The 21,778-nt window shown below is 40.3% G+C and overlaps 1 protein-coding gene across 4 annotated transcripts; it reads left to right on the top strand.

Moving 5' to 3' along the window:
- Window positions 1–3,610: 3,610 nt before the first annotated feature.
- Window positions 3,611–21,127, top strand: HIGD1A (HIG1 hypoxia inducible domain family member 1A). 4 transcript variants are annotated; one of them, XM_053598985.1, is made up of 4 exons: window positions 3,611–4,079; window positions 10,027–10,145; window positions 20,214–20,348; window positions 20,983–21,127. In XM_053598985.1, the coding sequence occupies exons 2-4, from the start codon at window positions 10,049–10,051 to the stop codon at window positions 21,030–21,032; spliced, it is 282 nt and encodes a 93-aa protein (XP_053454960.1). In that variant the 5' UTR covers window positions 3,611–4,079; window positions 10,027–10,048; the 3' UTR covers window positions 21,033–21,127. The 4 variants fall into 4 exon arrangements, with proteins under 4 accessions (XP_053454960.1, XP_053454959.1, XP_053454961.1 ...); XM_053598984.1 differs by lacking the exon at window positions 3,611–4,079 and adding an exon at window positions 4,548–4,686; XM_053598986.1 differs by lacking the exon at window positions 3,611–4,079 and adding an exon at window positions 4,637–4,686 and having other exon boundaries at window positions 10,013–10,145.
- Window positions 21,128–21,778: the final 651 nt, after the last annotated feature.

Below are 21,778 nucleotides of genomic sequence, written 5' to 3'. Positions count from 1 at the left end.
TGATTGCAAGAAAAAGTTAAAAAAAAAAAAAAAGATCCTTACAAAATCAGCATGTGGCCCATGAGCTGCAGGTTGGTCACTCGGTTTTAAACCTTTACTAAAGGCTGGGTACACTGGCTCACACCTGTAATCCTAGCACTCTGGGAGGATTGCTTGAGGTCAGGAGTTTATGACTAGCCAGAGCAAGCAAGCAAGACCCCAGTTTTACTAAAAATAGAAAAATTAGCCAGGAGTTGTGGTGAGCACCTGTAGTCCCAAGTACTTGGGAGGCTGATGCAGGAAGATCAAGTGAGTCCAGGAGTTTGAGGTTCCAGTGAACTAAGCAGATGCCATGGTACTCTATCTAGCCTGGGCAACAGAGTGAGACTCTGTCTCAAAAAAAATGAAATGAAATGAAATGAAATAAATAGAATAGCGGCTCAGTGCCTGTAGCACAATGGTTACAGAGCCAGCCACAAGCACCAAGGCTGGCTGGTTCAAACCCAGGCCCAGGCCAGCTAAACTACAATGACAACTGCAATAAAAAAAATAGCCGGGCATTGTGGTGAGCGCCTGTAGTCCCAGCTACTTGGGAGGCTGAGGCAAGAGAATTGTTTAAGCCCAGGAGTTTGAGGTTGCTGTGACCAGTGACGCCATAGCACTTTACCAAGGGCAACAGTTTGAGATGCTGTCTCAAAAAAAAGAAAAGAAAAAAAGAAATAGAATAAACCTTTACTAAACATTTGTACTTTGTCTCTCATAAAGCAATCCTTTGAAGATATAACAACCTAGGAGAAAATGTATCCATCCATTAATTTTATTAAGGGCAAGGAATCAGAAGGCAAGCATAGAAACCCTATTTCCTCTTCCTCATGGCAGGTTATAGAAACCAGAAACCCTTTTCCTCAAGCCAGTCATAAAACCATAAAAATGTTAACCTAACCCTACCCTACTTTTCTGTGTAAGAGCTGGCCATAAGGAAACTCTCTGACCTACCCAGTTTAACAGTAGGTCATAAGACTCCCATTCCAGAAAAGGGTCCTGGTCCATTCCATACTATAACAGAGAAATGCTACAACACAGGCCTTGCTATGTTTTCCCTCTCAGTCTATTACCATTAGCTAATAGCCTTTTTTATCCAATCACACTCCTTCACAGCAGTCCCTGCTTTATTAAATCTAAGCATAAATCAGAAAGTTTCCCTCATACCTTTTCTTTTTTTTTTTTTGTAGAGACAGAGTCTCACTTTATGGCCCTCGGTAGAGTGTCGTGGCGTCACCAGCTCACAGCAACCTCCAACTCCTGGGCATAAGTGATTCTCTTGCCTCAGCCTCCCGAGTAGCTGGGACTACAGGCGCCCGCCACAACGCCTGGCTATTTTTTGGTTGCAGTTTGGCCGGGGCCGGGTTTGAACCCGTCACCCTCGGTATATGGGGCCCGTGCCCTACTGACTGAGCCATAGGCGCCGCCCCCCTCATACCTTTTCACTCTAAAGGTTCCTGTGTCATGCAAAACTTTGATCAAATGCAGTCAATTTATTATACTTTTCTCTTATTAATCTGCCTGTTGTTATAAGAGTATCAACTGTGATGCTTCATGATGGGAAAGAAAGATCCCCCTTTTCCACCCCTACTCTTGTTAATGGACTTTCTTTCTCTAGTAGGTCCTTGGTCTCAGGGATTCGAAGAATGAACCCACAGACCACAGATCAGTGGTAAGATAGGATTTTATTAGACGAAAGGAATACAGAAGGAGTAAAAAGCATCAGAGTTTCTGGACAGGACTAAAAAGCCCCAGAGCTTCTGGCAGACAGAAAGGCCCAAGTAGGGAGTCTCTACTTGTGCTTTGTCTTACAGGTACTAGATTTTGAGAATTACAATTGGCCAGGACTTGGCAAATGGAAACGTGTTTTCAATGTTAATGAGTGTTATGGACAACGGAATGAATGCAGTCCTTCCAGCTCAGGGCAAAAAGTCAGGGAGTCCCTTCATGAAATTGCCCAGGCCTAGGAAAATTGGGGTTCCCTGTCCAACCTTGAATGGGGGAACCCTGTATCACTCTGTCTCTCATCTGTTCGTGCTTTCTTCCTTAATCAAACTGACCGTACTGTTACACTTTTGTCAGAAAATGAGCCTTTTTTCTCCTTCAACATTCAACTGGGGCTTGGCACCCATAGCACAGTGGTTACAGCGCCGGCCATGTGCACCAAGGCTGGTGGGTTGGAACCCAGCCTGGGCCAGCTAAACAATGACAACTACAACAACAACAAAAAAATAGCTGGGCGCTGTGGCAGGTGCCTGTAGTCGCAGCTACTTGAGGCAAGAGAATGGCTTAAACCCAAGAGTTTGAGATTGCCATAAGCTGTGACATCACAGCACAGCACTCTACTGAGGGCAACAAAGTGAGACAGACAAAAACATTCAACTGGGTCAGACCAATGGCAATTGTGCCAAGTAGTGTCTAACAGGAGCCTCACAAAAGATTGTGGGAGACAAGTATTCACCTTCTATGCAGCTGTAGCTATACAGTGCATATCTAATGTCCTTTAAATTATCTATGTAGACCTGTTATCCCAGAATTATTAGTATTACAAGTACTGAGTTAATTTTATGCCCCAAAATACATTTCCTTTCCTATGTCCTAAAAATTACCTGCTGTTAAAGGACATCCTTTAAAAATGTATAAGAATCAAAACTCCCACTAGTTTAGTCCTTGCTCTCTGCTACTTGGCAGCTATGTAACCCTTTATACTTTATTGGACATCATCATATCCAATAGTAATTGATTTGAGAGGTGCCTATACTTACCGCATAAGCATCCTGAGGGCAAGGTTTGCCTCTTTTGCACACGAAGATTTTAAAATAATATCTAACGCTTTCCATGCTAGGCCTTGGGCCAACACTCCACATGTATTTCCTCATACAATCACTACTGCTATGCCCATTTTACAAGCGAAAAAGTGAAGTTTTGAGAAGTGAAACCCAAGTCATGAGTAGTATATTGCCAAGGGGAGATTAGCACTCAGATTTCCCTGATCCCAAATCTTTTTATCTGGAAATAACCAAATTCGCTAACATTATTTTGATGTGTATAAATTCCTTTCAGGAACGAATATGCTTTGGGCACTGCCGCTGTTAGCTTTTGTAATTCCAGAATCAAGAGACTAATGACTTCCATTTATGCCTACTGAAGTCAGTCTGGCTCAACGTAAAGGAGGCCCTGCTTAATCCTTTAGGCCTGCCAAGTTATAGCAGCTGTTATACCTTTCTTTGTTTACCATTATTGAGTTCCCCCTGAGCAGTGTTCAAGGAGATACCAGGATCCTTTAGACAAAAATATGTCCCTTTTCCAGCCTGAGCAACATAGTGAGATCTCTACAAAAAAAATTCTAAAATTAGCCAGATGTGGTGTCGCACACCTGTAATCCTCACCACGGGAAGCTGAGGCAGGAGGACCATTTAAGTCCTGGATTTTGAAGTTGCAGTGAGCTAAAATGATGCCATGCCACTCTAGCCCTGAGCTATTCCCAGGCTAAAAAAAAAGTGGTTTCAAAGAGCTGAAAGCTACATAATCAAAATATGGAGTTCTTTTTTGTTTTTTTTTATTGTTGGGGATTCATTGAGGGTACAATAAGTCAGGTTACACTGATTACAACTGTTAGGCAAAGTACCTCTTGCAATCATGTCTTGCCCCCATAAAGTGTGACACACACCAAGGCCCCACCCCCTCTAATCATCCATAGCATAAAATGTTTCCTACACGTGTCTTAATTCAATTATGAGACGAATAATTTTCAAAATCCAGAGCCCATGACAGTTTCCAGCTGTCAGAGTACTGGGCAGTCGGCCTTGTTCTGTGGCTATATTAACAGACCCTAATTAAGTCATAGATAATCCCCATGGCACTGGTGTCGATGCTCTGCACCCAATGGCCAGACTATTACTGATTATTTATGAAGAGATGAGGTGCCCCGTCCCCGGAAGCTCGCTGTGACGCGGGGCCTCCGCCACTTCCGTCCCCACAGAAACCTCCTGGGTCTGAGTAAGGTTGCAGTTCATGCGACTCGGTGCCTGCGGTTAGTGGCCGCCTACCACTGGAAGGTAAGCTCCAGGAAGGGTCCCCGAGAGCTGACAGCGCAAGTCCACGGGCACATCAGGCGGCGGAGCGGATCGGACGCTCAGTCGTCCCACCGTCGTCTGTGCCCCCGAAAGCAAGCTCGGGGTCCCACCTCGGCCTTCGCCTCCCGAGGTCCGGCCGCTCGCCCCCAGCCCGTCGCAACCTGCGCGGCGTTTAGCTGGCGGCCAGAGCTCGGGACACTGCGTTGGCGGTGCTCGTCCTCGTGGCCCGAAGGAAGGAAATGTATTTTAGGGGCCCTAGGTCCAGGGTCCACAGGCCGACCTAGAGTGTCCCGACGTAACTCCAAGACGCCCTACGCTCACGTCCCACACGCTTTGTACGCCGGAGCCTCGCCGCGTCGCCCCTCCCGCGGGCGAGCTACGCCCCAACCAATCCGCCCCCGGCTCTGGGCTGCTCCACCCAGCGCGCACACGCACGCACCCGCCCGGCCGGTCCCAACCCCCGCGTGCCGGCTGCTGGCTTCTGATTGGCTGAGGGAGCTGAGGGTGGAGCGGGGAGGTGGAAAGCCCGGCGGAGGTTAGCCGGCTGGGAGCAAAGCCGGTTGGATCGTCGGGTCTTTTCTTGCTATTTGTAAGTGGGGCTTGAAGGGGTATTGCGACCGCGGGGCGGGAAGAAGTGGGGCAGGGCTTGGCCAGGCCGAAAAGACCTTGGGAGGGTTGGGGTTCGCGGGGCTGCGCGAGGGCGATGCTTGGGAGGAAGGAGGCAACGTGTAGTTGCCGGGGCTCAACCCGACTAGAGGATCAGAGGACGTGAGGGGTCGGAAAGCAAGGCCTGGGGTCCTATCAGATGTAGGGAGACAGCGAGGAGAGGAAGCAAAAGCTTCTGGAGTGAGTCGTTGCTGAGAGAGGCAGACGCGCTGTGGGGCGGTTGCGAGAGACGGAGGAGGGGGTTGCTGGGGCCGACTTCGGGAGCCGGGAGCCAGGAGCGTACCCCGAGCTTGGAGCCTTGTTGCGGGCAGGGCTGAGCGGTGGACGAGGCGGGATGGGGTTGCAAGCGCTCTGGCCGGATCCTCCTGACAAGGTCACTGGAGGAGAGAAGGGACGTGGAGGAGGAGAGAAGGTTGAGACGTTGAGGGGAGGGAGTAAAACCAGAGGACTATCGGTCCTGGTCTTTCTCCCCGACCTGGTTTTTCCTCCCAGCCTTTGCGACACTGACCTACCCTGTGAAGGTAGGAAGGCCTAGTGTCCGTGTAAACCAACTGTGATGGAATTAAAATTTATTGACAAGACTGCTGGTTAAAGATTACAAAGCAGAATGTGAGTTTAGAATTGGGAGTAGCCGAAATGATTCAGCAGTGTTATTTGCCTTTCTCTTTTTTATTCCTGGGGCGGGAAGCAGCTATTAACCTTCTTCAGAGTAATCCGTACTGAAGGAATCTGAGCTTCCGAAAGTACCAATGCACTTTTGAATATAGCCGGTTGGAATGGAAAGTTCGGACAGATTGAAGTGGTACAATGTTCTTGCATGACACACGTATTTGGAGTCCTGTATAGTAAGGAGTCTCTTCCGTCTTTGTGTACCAAAATCACTTGAAGAAGCTTCTTAAAATACAGATTCTTTGGGCTCTGCCTTAGACCATCTGAATCAGAATCTCCAGAATGGGGCCTTGGCAGCCATTTTAAACAAGCTGATGGGTGACTGATGCAAAATCAGTTTGAAACATTGTTTTAGGTAGTAGTTTCTGTGACAAAATTAGGGCTGTGAAGATCCTTCAGTACAGGATCTTCAGGTGATTACATCATCTGATGCTGGACAGTTCATTTTCCTTATACTTTAAGTTGCCATACATTTGGAAAGATCTTTAGTGGTATGTTACTGAGCTTACAGAATAATTCTTGTTCTTCAAATTGATTTTGAATATCTGGTTATTGGTACCTATTTTTGCATCTGTTCAACTTTCTGACAGAGATCTGGGTCAACAATCACTGTGGATGGATGAGAAGACAATAATAATAAAGGAAAATGTAGCGGTGGTGCTAGTGAAAAAAATCTTTTCAAATCTATTGAAATTGTTGGATGATTTAAGTCACTGGAGAATATTCCATTTAAGTCATAACGATACTTTTTACAATTCAAAGACAGTAATATAGGGTTCTGTTAAGTAATAGATTGTTAAATTTTCAGATTAAATTTTCACCAGCATCATAAGATTAATGATTTGACTAACATATTGTCAGTCAAAAGAATCTGTAAAACAGGAGACCTGGGTTCTAATCTTACCCTGCTAGAGATATATTCCTGGTGTTAAAGAATTTATATAATCCCTCAAAACCCTTTCTCCACCTATAAAATAAGGCTATTGGCTTGGATTAATCATCTGATTCATTTGTTACTTTCAAATTATATGACTTGAGGTTTTTGATCCTGACACTATAAAAGTTAATCATTTTAACTTCAGGCAACTGTAAAATCATGAATACTTGGGAAATGCCTAGGTGGTAATTAGACAGTTATCAAAATTTTATATTTAGAGAATGTTTTAGATATATACTATATTAGAATTTTGTCCTTTAAGATATAAAGATAGAATTTGAACTGTAGAGTAACAACTGATATGTATTGGATTTTAATATTCATCTTCACTAATTGTTTTTTTTTTAATTCTGGGGTGACCTAGAATCATCTTTGCTAATTTCATCCTGAAATGTACACAGGAGGTGTTCTGGAGGAGAGACAGATTATCATTAACCATTTAAAGCAAACAATGATGAACTTGGTTCTCCAGACCCTGATTCATTCTTCAGGGGCTACTTTCTGAAAGCCAGGTCAAATGTCCTACCCATATAAGCTTCAGAGTCTATATCATAGGTGAGGACTAGAGAAAGATTTTCTTCTGATCTTTTATATACAGGCGAGAAACAGCCATCTGCCTTCCCCCCAAAAGAAAAAAGATGCTTTTTCTCTGTTGACCTGTTGGATATTTATAGTCATTCAGATGTGAGATAGAGGAAAAACTACCAACTTCCTTTTTTTTTTTTGAGACAGAGTCTCACTGTGTTGCCCTCTGTAGAGTGCTGTAGTGTCACAGGTCACAGCAACCTCAAGCTCTTTTGGGCTTTAGCGATTCTCCTGCCTCAGCCTCCCCAGTAGCTGGGACTATAGGCACCTGCCACAATGTCCAGCTATTTTTTGGCTGTAGTTGTCATTGCTGTTTGGCAGGCCCGGGCTGGGCCCGAACCCACCACCACCAGTGTATGTGGCTGGTGCCCTAGCCACTTGAGCTACAGGCACTGAGCCCCAACTTTTGAAAAGTTAGTAGGAAAAATGCCAAACTATATGTATCTAAGTGCTTATTAATTTTATAATGCTTTTACTTAGGAAAGAAGAAATGATAACCTGACTTATTTTGGAAATATAAAAAACATATTTTCCTCCCTTACCTGAATTATTCCTTTTTTTTTTGAGACAGAGTCTCACTATGTCGCCCTCGGTAGAGTTCCATAGCATCACAGCTCACAGCAACCTCAAACTCTAGAGCTTAAGTCATTCTCTTGCCTCAGCTTCCTGAGTAGCTGGGACTACATGCGCCCGCCACAACGCCCAGCTATTTTTTGTTGTTGTTGTTTTGCAGTTGTCATTGTTGTTCAGCTGGTTTAGGCCTTAATTGCCACTAACTACCCTCTAAAAGCAAAGTGGTGAATGAGAGCTACTCTCTTATCCAAGGGAGTATGATGTGGAAGAAAAACCCAGAGTGAAAGTAAGGTTTTATATGGGCAATGGGATCGACAGTTGACTTTTTAAGTTTATTGTAATTGACACTAGAGACTTGTGCACTTAAATGTTATACTGTGTTGGACTTCCTTGTTTTATTCATGGGCAGAGTTTTTGGGAATTTCAAAATATTGTAGTTCAGTGAAGAAGAAAGTATACATAGTTATTGTGACTAAGGTGAAATTGAATTTGTTAGCATTTCATTGTAATGAAAGGGCTGTTAACTTCCCCTGTGAGAGATGACTAAAAAGGAAGAAAGGAGCCTTTGCTCCCTGTGATAACAGAAATGAATGTGTTTTTTTCAATCCCCTTACTCAGATAACTGTCAGGCTGGTATCTTGCCTTTTGGGATACCATTTAAAGGAATAATATAAGAAGGTAGGGAATTTTGAGGAGAAGCCTAGGGAACGTAAGGAAGGCAGATCTGAAGCTGGGAAGATATTCATTCTTTACATGTGTGGTGGCTTATGCCTGTAATCCCAAGCACTCTGGGAGGCCCAGGTGGAAGGATTGCTTGAGCTCAAGAGTTCAAGACCAGCCTGAGCAAGAGCAAGACCCCGGTCTCTACTAAAAATAAAAAAATTAGCCAGGCATTGTAGCAGGTGCCTGTAGTCCCAGCTGCTCAGGAGGCTGAGGCAGGAGGATTGCTTGAGTCCAAGAGGGTGGGGTTGCTGGGAGCTATAATGACACCACTGTACTCTAGCTGGATTGACAGAACAAGACTCTGTTTCAAAAAAAAAAAGAACAAAAGGCCATGAAGGTAATTAAGTTTTTGATTTTGTTCTTATTAAAAAGGCTCTGAGGATAGTTTAGTTTTGTGCTGTAGTAATATTGAAATGGTAACCCTATGTCATAAATAAATTAAAAGGCTGTAAAGGAGGCTTTTTTTTTTTTTTTTTTTGTAGAGACAGAGTCTCACTTTACTGCCCTCGGTAGAGTGCCGTACGGCTCACAGCAACCTCCAACTCCTGGGCTTAGGCGATTCTCCTGCCTCAGCCTCCCAAGCAGCTGGGACTACAGGCGCCCACCACAACGCCCAGCTATTTTTTTGTTGCAGTTTGGCCGGGGCTGGGCTTGAACCCACCACCCTCGGTATATGGGGCCGGCGCCCTACTCACTGAGCCACAGGCGTCGCCCAGGAGGCATTTTTTCAAGAACATCATATTAAAGGTATAATGAGCTAGGTAGAAATTTTGGCTATTCACAATAACTATAATCTTTTCCCCAAAGATAACCATCATGATAATAGAGATTAATGTAATAGATCGGAAACTATTCAGAGGTGAGAATTGAAACCACGTACCACATTGGAGTAAATAAATCCGCTGTGGAAAGTAATAAAGACTGCATTTAAATATACTTTAAAGTGCTTAGTAGGATTTCCAATACATAATATTAAAGGGTCAATAAGGAGTTGCCAATGTTTGGTTTGAGTAACTGAAAGTTGTCAAGTTGAAGTTAATTAAGATTAAAGATGGGGGCGGTGCCTGTGGCTCAGTCGGTAAGGCGCCGGCCCCCTATACCGCGGGTGGCGGGTTCAAACCCAGCCCCGGCCAAACTGCAACCAAAAAATAGCCGGGCGTTGTGGCGGGCGCCTGTAATCCCAGCTACTCGGGAGGCTGAGGCAAGAGAATCGCTTAAGCCCAGGAGTTGGAGGTTGCTGTGAGCTGTGTGAGGCCACGGCAAATACTGAGGGCAGTAAAGTGAGACTCTGTCTCTACAAAAAAAAAAAAAAAAAAAAAGATTAAAGATGGCCACATAATTAATAGCTACTATTTTAATTAACAAAAGTCATTTAAATTTTTTTAATATCACTGTTTTTAATAATATGGTGCTAAAAGGGGATTAGTTGTATGAGAGAAAAAGCAAAAATGGTAATGGAAATAAATATATACAACTCTCCCTAATGGTGTCCATAGGTTAAAAATATAGTTAATTGGATGGCGCATGTGGCTCAAAGGAGTAGGGCGCCAGCCCCATATGCTGGAGGTGGTGGATTCAAACCCAGCCCTGGCCAAAAACTGCAAAAAAAAAAAAAATATATATATATATATATATATATATAGTGAATTTCTAAAAATATTTTTTTAAGTTTATAACATATATAAGTTTTTTTTATAGAAATTAGAAATAATTTAAGTAATTTAAAAATGTTCTAGATGCTTTTAATTATGTAGCCTCATAGAAATTCTCTTTCAGGAAGATTCTTCAAGCAAGCATTATGTCAACCGACACAGATCTTTCTCTTTCTTCATATGATGAAGATCAGGGATCCAAATTTATCCGAAAAGCTAAAGAGGCACCATTTGTCCCCATTGGTAAGTTTGAAGTTGACACTTCTAATTTATCTATCTGTTATAAACTTGCATACAATAGAAACTTATTTAGTAAGCATATCCTGAAAGAAATTATTTTCAATTTTTTTCTTATCTTGTTGTAGTGTGCTGAGATTGGATTATATAAATCTCATCATAAAAATTCTTCTGTGTGTGTTCAGACTTTATTTTATTGGCTCTTATTTCAGTGACTAATGCATTTTTTCAGATCCCTAAAAACACTTTCAGACTTGATTGGCCAGGACTCGGAGGACTCAAAAAAGCTGTTATAGTTATGGTTTATTACACTGAAAGAACATAAGTTAAAATCAGCAAAGGCATATGAGATGAGAAGCCAGGCAAAAGATTCCAGGTGTCTCCTTCCAGAGGTGTCACACAGGGTCGGGGGTGGGGGGGGTGGGGGGAGTGGAGGGAACACTTAATTCTTCCATCAATAATATGTGGCAACACATGCAAATATTCCCTTGCAGGGAAGCCCACCAAGCCTTAGTGTTCAGGTGTTATTGGTTAGACATGATGGCCATGCATTGCCCATCGTACCCCAGAGGTCAGAGTATTATAGTAGGGCCACAAACATATTAAAATTCATTGAATGTATACTTAAAATGGATTAAAGGTGAAATTTATAGTATATAAATTATGTTTCAAGAAAAACCAACAAAGTTTTTAATTTTATAGAGAATATAAAAATCACCTTTAATTTTGGATGGAGCTAGAACATACTCTTCTTAGAAAAGTATCTCAGGAATGGAAGAAAAAGTATCCAATGTACTCAGCCCTACTATGAAACTAATTTATCGCTTTTATATGAAAGCTATAACCCAATTATAGCCTAAGAATATGGGGAAAGGGAGGGGAGGGGGGAGGATGGGTGAAGGGAAGGTAATTGGTGGGACCACACCTAGGGTACATCTTACAAGGGTACATGTGAAACTTACTAAATATAGAATATAAATGTCTTAACACAATAACTAGGAAAATGCCAGGAAGGCTATGTTAACCAGTTTGATGAAAATATTTCAAATTGTATATAAAGCGCATGGTACCTCATGATTGCATTAATATACACAGCTATGATTTAATAAAAAAAAAGAAATTAAAAATTACCTTTAATTCTATTACTTGGATATAACTATTATCGCCATTTTGATGTACTTATTTCTCTCAGTTGTTTTTGTCTTTACAAATTCAGAATCATACTAAGATGCATATATGTAATTACCTTGCAGTTTATCCATGTTGTTACTTAAAACTCAGTCTTTAGGGTGGCGACTGTGGCTCAGTGGGTACTGAGGGTGGCGGGTTCAAACCCAGCCCTGGCCATACTGCAACAAAAAAATAGCCAGGCATTGTAGTCCCAGCTACTCGGGAGGCTGAGGCAAGAGAATCGCCTAAGCCCAAGGAGTTGGAGGTTGCTGTGAGCTGTGACACCACTGCACTCTACCAAGGGTTAATAAGTGAGACTCTGTCCCCCAAAAAGAAAAACTTCAACCTTTAATGTTGATCTTATTCCATTCTGTAGATAAAGAATGACTTATTGATATTATGTACATTACTATCATATATAACAGTATTATAGGAGGTATCCTAAAGGTCGCCATATATACATACATAGGGAAAATGGGAAATTGTAGCTAAATGTACCTTTATTTACAAAATATTCATTACAAAATTTTACAAAATATTTGTTTTGATATGTAAGTGTTAAAAATAGATAACTATAAAATATAACATGTTTGTTAATTTTCCCTATTTATAGTGACCTTTGGGATACCCTGTATAATTTTTTGTTAGTAGAAATTTATGTGGTTTCTAATTTTTTATTATCAGTTAAACGAATGAGCATCCTTTTATATGGCCTTTTAAGAGTTTAAAGAACTTTGAGGTATATTGAAGGAATTTTTCTTCTGATCATGTAATAGTAAGTTAGTTGCAAAAGTAAGTTGAAATAGAAAGGGGCCATGCACTAAGATCCTGACTTTGAAAGACAGCAGCAGTTGGTATACATTATGTCAGCATTTTCTTCTCCATATATTATATAAATTATTATTTATAATATATTTTTAAATGAAACCGTATTTTTCTTTAGCCATGTATTTTCATTACCTTTTCATATGGATGCATATAGGAGTATTTTTATATAGTATATTTATATTTTTATAGTTAAATCACTAAATATGTAGATATACAATATTTAATAACAATGGTCTATAAAGATTTTGATTGTACATTCCATAAGTACATGTACTTAAAAAATAACGTAGCATGTACTGCCAGTGTGTTTATGTATGTTTGCATTTATTTATTTGTTTATTTATTTATGAGATGGAGTCTCAAGCTATTGCCCTGGGTAGAGTGTGTGGCATCGCAGCTCACAGCAACCTCAAACTCTTGGGCTTAAGCGATTCTCTTGCCTCAGCCTCCCAAGCAGCTGGGACTACAGGCACCTGCCACACTGCCTGGCTATTTTTTTTCTTTTTATTACAGTTGTCTTTGTTATTTAGCTGACCCGGGCCAGGTTCAAACCGGCCAGCCTTGGTATATGTGGCCAGTGCCCTACCCACTGAGCTACAGGCGCTGCCTGTTTTTAAATCACTTAAGAGTACCTTTGTTTAACATATTTAGAACGTTATGAAACATACACAAAGACATTTAAAGGGTCAAATAAAAATACAAAATTTTCTTTATACGCCTTAGTGGATTGACATTTACATACTCCCCTTCCTTGAGGTATGTGAATCCGTTTTTTTAACCATTGTTCTATTGATGGACATTGGAGTTATTCTTGTTCTATTGCACCTCCCACCCCCAACTGGACAGCCTTCTTGCAGAGATACAATTTTACAAATAGTTGGAAAAACTGTGTGTGTGTGTAAAAATTAGAAATCCTTATATATTTAATTGTACCAAAACAATTATTTGCACCAAATAATTGAGTATGACAGGCTGATTTTCCCATGCTATTAATAGCACTAGGTATTATCATTCTTTTTAACTTTTGCCAATTTCATAGATTAAAAACCTTGTTTAAATTTGTATTTATTTGATTATTGTTTAAGGTTGAGTATCTTTGCATGTTAATTAGACATTCATGTTCCTTCTGTGAATTAGCTTCATTTTGGGGGTTGTTTTTGTTTTAACTAGGTTGTTTGTTTGTTTGTTTCTTTTTTTGAGACAGAGTCTCACTATGTTGCCATGGTATCACAGCTCACAGCAACCTCAAACTCTTGGACTTAAGCAACTCTTGCCTCAGCCTCCTAAGTAGCTGGGACTACAGGCACCCGGTTGTTTGTCTTTTTCTAAGTGAATTATAATTGTTTTATATTGTAGATAGCAACACAGTGTTTTGGGTATTTTTGCATTTTTGTCCCATTGATTTGATCTGGCAACAATGTCACATTCTAAACATACACATGAGAGAAGTTGTACTTAACTACTGCACCTATTTTGTTGCTTTGATCTGTTCCTGTGTCTACCACAAACTTAGTGGTAAGTTTAGATAACCTTCTCAAAAAGAGTTTCTGTTACTTTGAAATCTCAGCTACTGGGGAGTCTAGGGCAGGAGGATCACTTGCACGCAGGAGTTGGGGACTATTGAATGGTCATGCCTGTGAATAGCCATGGCACTCCAGCCTGGGCAACATACTGACATCCCATCTCTTTAAAAGGAAAAAACAAACAAAGAAAAAAAAAAAAAAGAAATTGGCCTGTCAAGTCCCAAAATGGGGGAAAATGTCTCATTGTGGGTTGGATTGCATTGAAATTAATTTTTTTGAGACAGAGTCTCAGTATGTCACCCTCAGTAGAGTGCTGTGGCGTCACAGCTCACAACAATCTCAAACTCTTGGGCTTAAGCGATTTTCTTGCCTCAGCCTCCCCAGGTGGCTGAGACTACAGGTGCCTGCCACAATGCCTGGCTATTTTTTGGTTGTAGTTGTCATTGTTGTTTGGCAGGCTGGGCTGGATTCAAACCCACCAGCTCCAGTGTATGTGGCTGGTGCCCTAGTTGCTGAACTACACATGCCCAGCCTGCATTGAAATTCATTTATAAATTTAGGGAGAATGGAAATCTTGGAATATGGTACATCTATCAATTTTCATTCAAATATTTTTGTGTCCTTAAATATAATTTTGTAGTTTTAATTTCTGTAGGTCTTAGATATTCCTAGTATGTTTTTTAATGCATTCATAAAAGTAATCTTTTTTCCTTATTGGTGCTACTTGTTTTTCATTTGGTTATCCTGGACTTCCTACACACAGAGTCATATGATGTGCAAACCAGTTGGGTAGTCTTAGGCAGTAGTTTAGGGTCTCCAGGCAATAATAGCAGTGTTTGCATGTATCCCACTCTTACTCTTAATTTTAAAAGGAATGCTTATAGTGTTTCAACACTAAATTCAATTTATATTTGTGTAGAATCTTAAGATATTTTCTTATATGAAAATAATAGTTAATTCTCAAAATAAAAGCCTAATAATCATGGTTAATAATGTTATTCTAATACAGTTTTATAGTTGATAAACTAGAGCTAGTTTTTGATTTAGGAATTTTATAACTGTGTTCATAATTTATATTTCTCTATAAGTTTTTTCTCACATTATCTTAATTTCGTTTTGGTATCAGAGTTTTGTTTTCTTGGGAAATGTATTAGAAATGCCATCTTTTTCTTTTTTTTTTTTTTAATTTTTTTTATTGTTGCAGTTTGGCCAGCGTTGGGTTCAAACTCACCACCCTCAGTATATGGGGCCAGCACCCTACTCACTGAGCCACAGGCACTACCCAAATGACTCTTTACCTTTTTTTTTTTTTTGCAGTTTTTTGGCTGGGCTGGGTTTGAACCCACCACCTCTGGTATATGGGGCTGGCGCCCTACTCCTTGAGCCACAGGCACCACCAGAAATGCCATCTTTTTAATTCTCTGGAATATTTTAAATAACATGAATTGAGAATGCCCTTACAATTTATAAGACCTTAATAATAAACTATTTGGTTCTTTATCTTTGGGGGATAAAATCATGGGTTGCCCTTTAGGTCTTTCTATATTTGTTGGTAAAGGAAGGTTGGAAGGTTTTCTACCTCTTCTTGAGTCAAATCTATTAATTTATATTTTCCTTAGAAATCATTCATTTCACCTAGATTTTCAAATTTAATTTGTCAAGAAGAGCAATCATCAAATATTTTTTAAAATCTCCTTACTATTTGTGATGATATCCTTTTTCTCATTCCTAATGTTTTATAGAGGTTTGACAGTTTTGTTTCTTCTAAGAACCAGTACTGTTTTTATTTTTCAGTGCTAATGTAATTGATAGTTTCTGAATCTCTTAGTTTTTACTTTAACCTCCAGACCCATTTAGAAGTGCTTAACTTTGGGTGGCGCCTGTGGCTCAGTGAGTAGGGCGCCGGCCCCATATGCCGAAGGTGGTGGGTTCAAGCCCAGCCCCGGCCAAACTGCAACAAAAAAAAATAGCCGGGCGTTGTGGCGGGCGCCTGTAGTCCCAGCTGCTCTGGAGGCTGAGGCAAGAGAATCGCGTAAGCCCAAGAGTTAGAGGTTGCTGTGAGCCGTGTGACGCCACGGCACTCTACCCAAGGGCGGTACAGTGAGACTCTCTCTACAAAAAAAAAAAAAAAAAAGAAGTGCTCAGTGTTGAGTGGCTATTTTATATTTCGGTTGCTAAATTTAAGTTATTTATTTATTTATTAATTTTTTTTTTTTTTTGGTAGAGACAGAGTCTCACTTTATCACCCTGGGTAGAATGCCGTGGCATCACACAGCTCACAGCAACCTCCAACTCCTGGGCTTAAGCAATTCTCTTGCCTCAACCTCCCGAGTAGCTGGGATTAAAGGCGCCTGCCACAACACCCGGCTATTTTTTTTTTTTTTTTTATTGTTGCAGTTTGGCCGGGGTTGGGTTTGAACTCACCACCCTCAGTATATGGGGCCAGCACCCTACTCACTGAGCGACAGGCACAACCACCCGGCTATTTTCTATTTTTTTGTTGCAGTTTGGCTGAGGCCGGGTTTGAACCCACCACCCTCAGTATATGGGGCCAGCGCCTTACCGACTGAGCCACAGGTACTGCCCGCTAAATTTAAGTTTTATGTAGTCTGAGAATACAGCCTTTTTGGAAGTTGGTATTTTCTTTGTAGCCTAATCAGTGATTGGTTTTGTCAAAGCTTTGTAGACATTTGAAAAAATGTGTGATCGCTATTTTAAATTAAAATATTAAATTTTATTTATTAAAATAGTTAATTTAAGTAAGGGTATTTAATGGTGTCATTTAATTCTATAGCTTTAGTTTGGGGCTTATTCTGTTTTTTGAAAGAGGCAATATTAACATTTTTCCATTTTTATGTTGCTAACAATTTTTGTTTCATTTGTTTTACTGCTGTATTAATTAGATTGTTTACCAGTTTATGACTTTTTATGGACTAACTTTTGTATTATCAAATGTCTGCATGTGTGACATAATTAATGCTTTTAAGTTAGAATTCTACTTTGATATTATTTACTATTGCCACTCTTGCTTTCTCTTTGTTTACATTGCCTAGGCTTATTATTGCCTATACTTTTATTTTTAATTCTATAGTGTCATTCTAGTTGTATCTGCTACATCAAGGTTGTTGGGTTTTTCTGCCTTTTTCTTTGAGACAGAGTCTCAAGCTGTCACCCTGGGTAGAGTGCTGTGAAATCACAGCTCACAGCAATCTCCAACTCCTGGGCTTAAGCGATTCTCTGCCTCAGCCTCCCAAGTAGCTAGGACTACAGGCACCCACCACAACATCCGGCTAGTTTTTTGGTTGTAGTTGTCATTGTTGTTTGGCAGGTCCAGGCTGGATTCGAACCTGCCAGCTCTGCTGTATGCAGCTGGCACCCCAGCTGCTGAGTTACAGGCATCGAGCCACATATCCAGGTTTTGTTTCTTTGGCCTCATAGAGGAAATTAGCTTACCCTCAGATTTATTGTAATAACTTCCCTTAGTTTCAGTTCTTCTACTTTATGTTTTATTATTTGTTATGCTTTTTTGTTAACTTTTGTTATTTTTTAAATTTCTCTAATGAGTTGGAAGTTCTACAGCTAGACTTTTACATTGTTAATCAGAATGTGTTTTTTCATCTTTCTCAAGTATTAAAATGAATATAAATTCATTCCCTAACTTAAGGTAAGACCTTTAGAACACATGTTTTGTGGTAATATTATATCCTTAATTCCATATTATTACTTTTTAATTTGGTTTGTTTTTTTTAATTTAATTTTTTGTTTTTTTGTTTAGGATTCATTGAGGGTAAATAATCAGATTTACCCTCTACTTGATTGCATTTGTTAGATAAAGTCTCTCTTATAATTGTGTACTGCCCCTAAGAGGTATGCCATACACTGTGATGTATTATTACTTTTTATTATTTATTTATTTATTTATTTTTGAGACAGAGCCTCAAGCTTTTGGCCTGGGTAGAGTGCCGTAGCATCACAGTCGCGCAACTTCCAACTCCTGGGCTTAAGCAATTTTCTTGCCTCAGCCTCCTGAGTAGCTGGGACTACAGGTGCCTGCCACGACACCCAACTGTTTTTTGGTTGTAGTTGTCATTCTTTGGTAGGCCTGGGCCGGATCCGACCTGGCCAGTTCTGGTGTATGTGGCTGGCGCCTTAGCCACTTGAGCTACAGGCGCCAAACCGATGTATTATTACTTTTTAAGTTTTATACATTATATCCAGTGTTGTTTTTTTTTTTGAGACAGAGCCTCAAGCTATCACCCTGGGTGTAGAGTACTGTAGCATCACAGCTCACAGCAACCTCAAACTCCTGGGCTTAAGTAATTTAATTCTCTTGTCTCAGCCTCCCAAGTAGCTGGAATTACAGATACCCACCACATTGCCGGGCTATTTTTTGGTTGTAGTCATCATTACTTGGCAGGCCCAGGCCGGATTCAAACCTGCCAGCTCTGTTGTATGTGGCTGGCGCCTTAGCTGCTTGAGCTACAGGCACCACCCTATATCCAGTCATTTTTATTTATTTATTTATTTATTTATTTTGTAAAGACAGAGTCTCACTTTATGGCCCTTGGTAGAGTGCTGTGGCCTCACACAGCTCACAGCAACCTCCAACTCCTGGGCTTAAGCGATTCTCTTGCCTCAGCCTTCCGAGTAGCTGGGACTACAGGCACCCGCCACAACGCCCGGCTAGTTTTTGGTTGCAGTTTGGCCGGGGCTGGGTTTGAACCCGCCACCTTCGGTATATGGGGCCGGCGCCTTACCGACTGAACCACAGGCGCCGCCCAATATATCCAGTCATTTTTAAGGAACCAGTATAAATTTTACTGTTTTGCTTTCTATTATCTCACTCATTGTGTTTTTATTTCTTGAACTGTCCATTTTGATTGACTATTTTCTTTTTTTGTAGAGACAGAGTCTCACTTTATGGCCCTGGGTAGAGTGCCGTGGCCTCACACAGCTCACAGCAACCTCCAACTCCTGGGCTTAAGCGATTCTCTTGCCTCAGCCTCCCGAGCAGCTGGGACTACAGGCGCCTGCCACAACGCCCGGCTATTTTTTTTTTTTTTTTTTTGGTTTTAGTTTGGCCGGGGCTGGGTTTAAACCGGCCACCCTCGGTATATGGGGCCGGCGCCTTACCAACTGAGCCACAGGCACCGCCCCCTTGATTGACTATTTTCATTTAACCACATTACCTTTCTCTAGGTTTTTGTATTAAGTACATGATAGTATACTTTGAAAACACGCAAGATTATGTCTTTAGTGCTTTCACCCTCAAAATGAAAGAGGGCTTGGTTCTATATAGAATTCTAGGGTCATGATTTTTTTTTTTTTTTGTAGAGACAGAGTCTCACTTTACCGCCCTCGGTAGAGTGCCGTGGCATCACACAGCTCACAGCAACTTCCAGCTCTTGGGCTTATGTGATTCTCTTGTCTCAGCCTCCCGAGCAGCTGGGACTACAGGCACCCGCCACAACGCCTGGCTATTTGTGTTGCAGTTTGGCCTGGGCTGGGTTTGAACCCACCACCCTCGGTATATGGGGCCGGCGCCCTACTCACTGAGCCACAGGCGCCGCCCGGGGTCATGATTTTTTTAACTCTATAAATATCGCTCTGTTGCTTTCTCCTATGCAATGCTTCCTTAGTGTTCCCAGTACAGTATCTCAAAGTTTGAAGTATATAGGTAAGATTTGTCTGTTTCTCAGTGATAGTAGTATGTACAGTTGTCTCCGCTATATTGATTCCCTTCAGGGAGGCAAGTAGGACAGATAGGAAAATTTATAGATTTCATTCCCTAACTCCATATAAGACTTTTGGCACATTTTTTTTGTTGTAATAATTATACTCTTAATTCATCTGCTGGCTCCACAAACCTACAGTTTTAAAGATAATCCTGACTTTCTGGATCTGCTGCTGTTTGCTTAAAAATTTTTGGTTCTGAGCAGGAAAAAAAATGAAAAACCCAGTCAGCTAACACTCAAAATAATAGAATGTACATTGATGGTGTAAAAAGAAAATCATAGTCTCAGTCACCGTTGGTCATTCATTAAGGAACTTACTTGCTAGTTTCCCACAAGAACATAAAAATTGTACCTATGTCTAGCACCTAAAACTAAATCCTATCTAATTCCACAGTAACAATGAATTATAAGGTTATTTTATGAGTGACAGAACTGGAGACAAGATAGAATTAGACATTCTTCCTCCCACCAGGGACATCTACATAATTGATACTTCTTTAGTCCTTTATTTTATGTAAAATATATCTTGGGCCTCACAAGAATATAACCACAACGTCATCGGCCTCCTTTGCCATTTTCTTTTTCCTTCTTTGTGTGTGCCTTTAAAATGCTAACGATTCCAACCTCCCCTTTGGAAAAAATAGCTATAGCTTGTTTACAGTTCGTGTTTTCTTCTGGGCATGTCCTCAAAATCTTGCCTTAATAAGCCTCCGCTGTTTGAGATTTTTGCCTCAGTCATTTATTTGGATTGATAATGGTAAAATCATTGTGGTCTCCTCTACTTATACATCTGACATACTTGTGACTTTATTTTACAGGAATGGCAGGTTTTGCAGCAATTGTCGCATATGGATTATACAGATTGAAGAGCAGGGGAAATACTAAAATGTCCCTTCATCTGATCCACATGCGTGTGGCAGCCCAAGGCTTTGTTGTGGGAGCAATGACTCTTGGTACGTTCCTATAGGAAATTTTCAAGTTTTGGTTCCCCATTAAGGGATTTCTTTACAAACAAAACAAAATAAAAATTGAATTAATAAAAATAATTCAAGTAGTAACACATAGGTTTTAGTCTCTCAGATCTTCTAAGATTTTAAAAAAGGAAAGAAAAAATAATCCTGTACATCACTGTCTATAATTTCATTGAAGAGTATAAACATGCAAATATGATTGGTGTAACATTTCTTTTCTGAGAGAGACATGTGATTGCTATTTTACTGAGCTTTTGAAGGAAGAAAGATTTTTAAAGTAGATGTTTTAGATACTTTTATTGGTATTATTTCACTGACTGTATTTGGTATTATGGAGTAAGAGTGACTTCTTTTAAAGTTTCCAGATAAATACGATTTTTCTTATTACAACATTGTAAGCTGGTCACGCTATCTCTTAGGGAAACTACTATATTTAAGTAGAGTTTAGGAAATTTAAATTGTTTAAGAAGTCAAGAGTATAAGCTTCCTAGGTCTTGTTCTCATTTAAATAGAAAGCTAGCAAAGGTGCTGCTTTTAGCTATTTTATAAACTGATTTTTATTTTCTTACTATTGAAGAAAATATTTAAATGCTTAACTAGCATTCTTTTCCTTTAGGTATGGGCTATTCCATGTATCGGGAATTCTGGGCAAAACCTAAACCTTAGAAGAAGAGATGCTGTCTTGGTCTTGTTGGAGGAGTTTGTTTTATTATTGAGGTTACTTATCTGTGTCAAAAATAAATTATTTGAATGGGTTCAGACAATAATACGATATTTTGAATATTGGCTTCCTTTCTTGCGGGCTTGATTTGGCTGGTGACCAAATTACTAGTGACTAGTTCACTAACTAGGTCATGCAGAGGAATCAACACAAAAAGAAACACGTCACCTAAATGCGCTTGACGGTGTTAAAATTTTAGTTCACCCTCTTAAACCGTTAAATGAAATTAGTTCTACAACAGATAGCCCATCAAAGCTGAAGTACTCACGGTTTGCTGCAGAATATTACATGTTATGTAGGAACCCTCTTTACCCCAGTTAATTTAACATTTTTCTGCCTACCTTATGAACTGGTTAAGTACTTCAGTTTTGGGGACTGGTTGTCTGTTTTTAGAACTCTTTTTAAAAAGTGCATGGAATGTAATTTGTAAAGCCTCTCACAACTAAAAGTGTATGTTATGTGTTTAAAACCAAACCTATTAAGCTTACAACAGAGCTGCATGGTAGTAGTATTTACTTCAGAATCACAATTGTAAACATGAAAATAACTTAATTATGGATTCTAGTTTAGTTCTTTTGTAATTGCAAAATTATATTTTTGCTGCTGTTGTAATTTTTAAATGTAACCTTGAGATAGAAATATGTATTTTAAGCACTAACTCATAGGTAAATGAAGAATTTTTTAAAGTGTA

This window comes from Nycticebus coucang, chromosome 8, assembly GCF_027406575.1.
Source record: "Nycticebus coucang isolate mNycCou1 chromosome 8, mNycCou1.pri, whole genome shotgun sequence".
Lineage (NCBI taxonomy): Eukaryota > Metazoa > Chordata > Mammalia > Primates > Lorisidae > Nycticebus > Nycticebus coucang.
The sequence above is the reverse complement of the archived record's forward strand: the minus strand, read 5'-3'. Positions and strand labels throughout refer to the sequence as shown.

What these genes read in the sequence shown, in the direction of transcription:
- HIGD1A (XM_053598985.1), top strand. Translation starts at nt 10,049, where the DNA reads ATGTCAACCGACACAGATCTTTCTCTTTCTTCATATGATGAAGATCAG. An exon ending in GGCACCATTTGTCCCCATTG is followed by an intron (nt 10,146 to 20,213) that starts GTAAGTTTGAAG and finishes TTTATTTTACAG; the next exon opens with GAATGGCAGGTTTTGCAGCA. An exon ending in TGTGGGAGCAATGACTCTTG is followed by an intron (nt 20,349 to 20,982) that starts GTACGTTCCTAT and finishes CTTTTCCTTTAG; the next exon opens with GTATGGGCTATTCCATGTAT.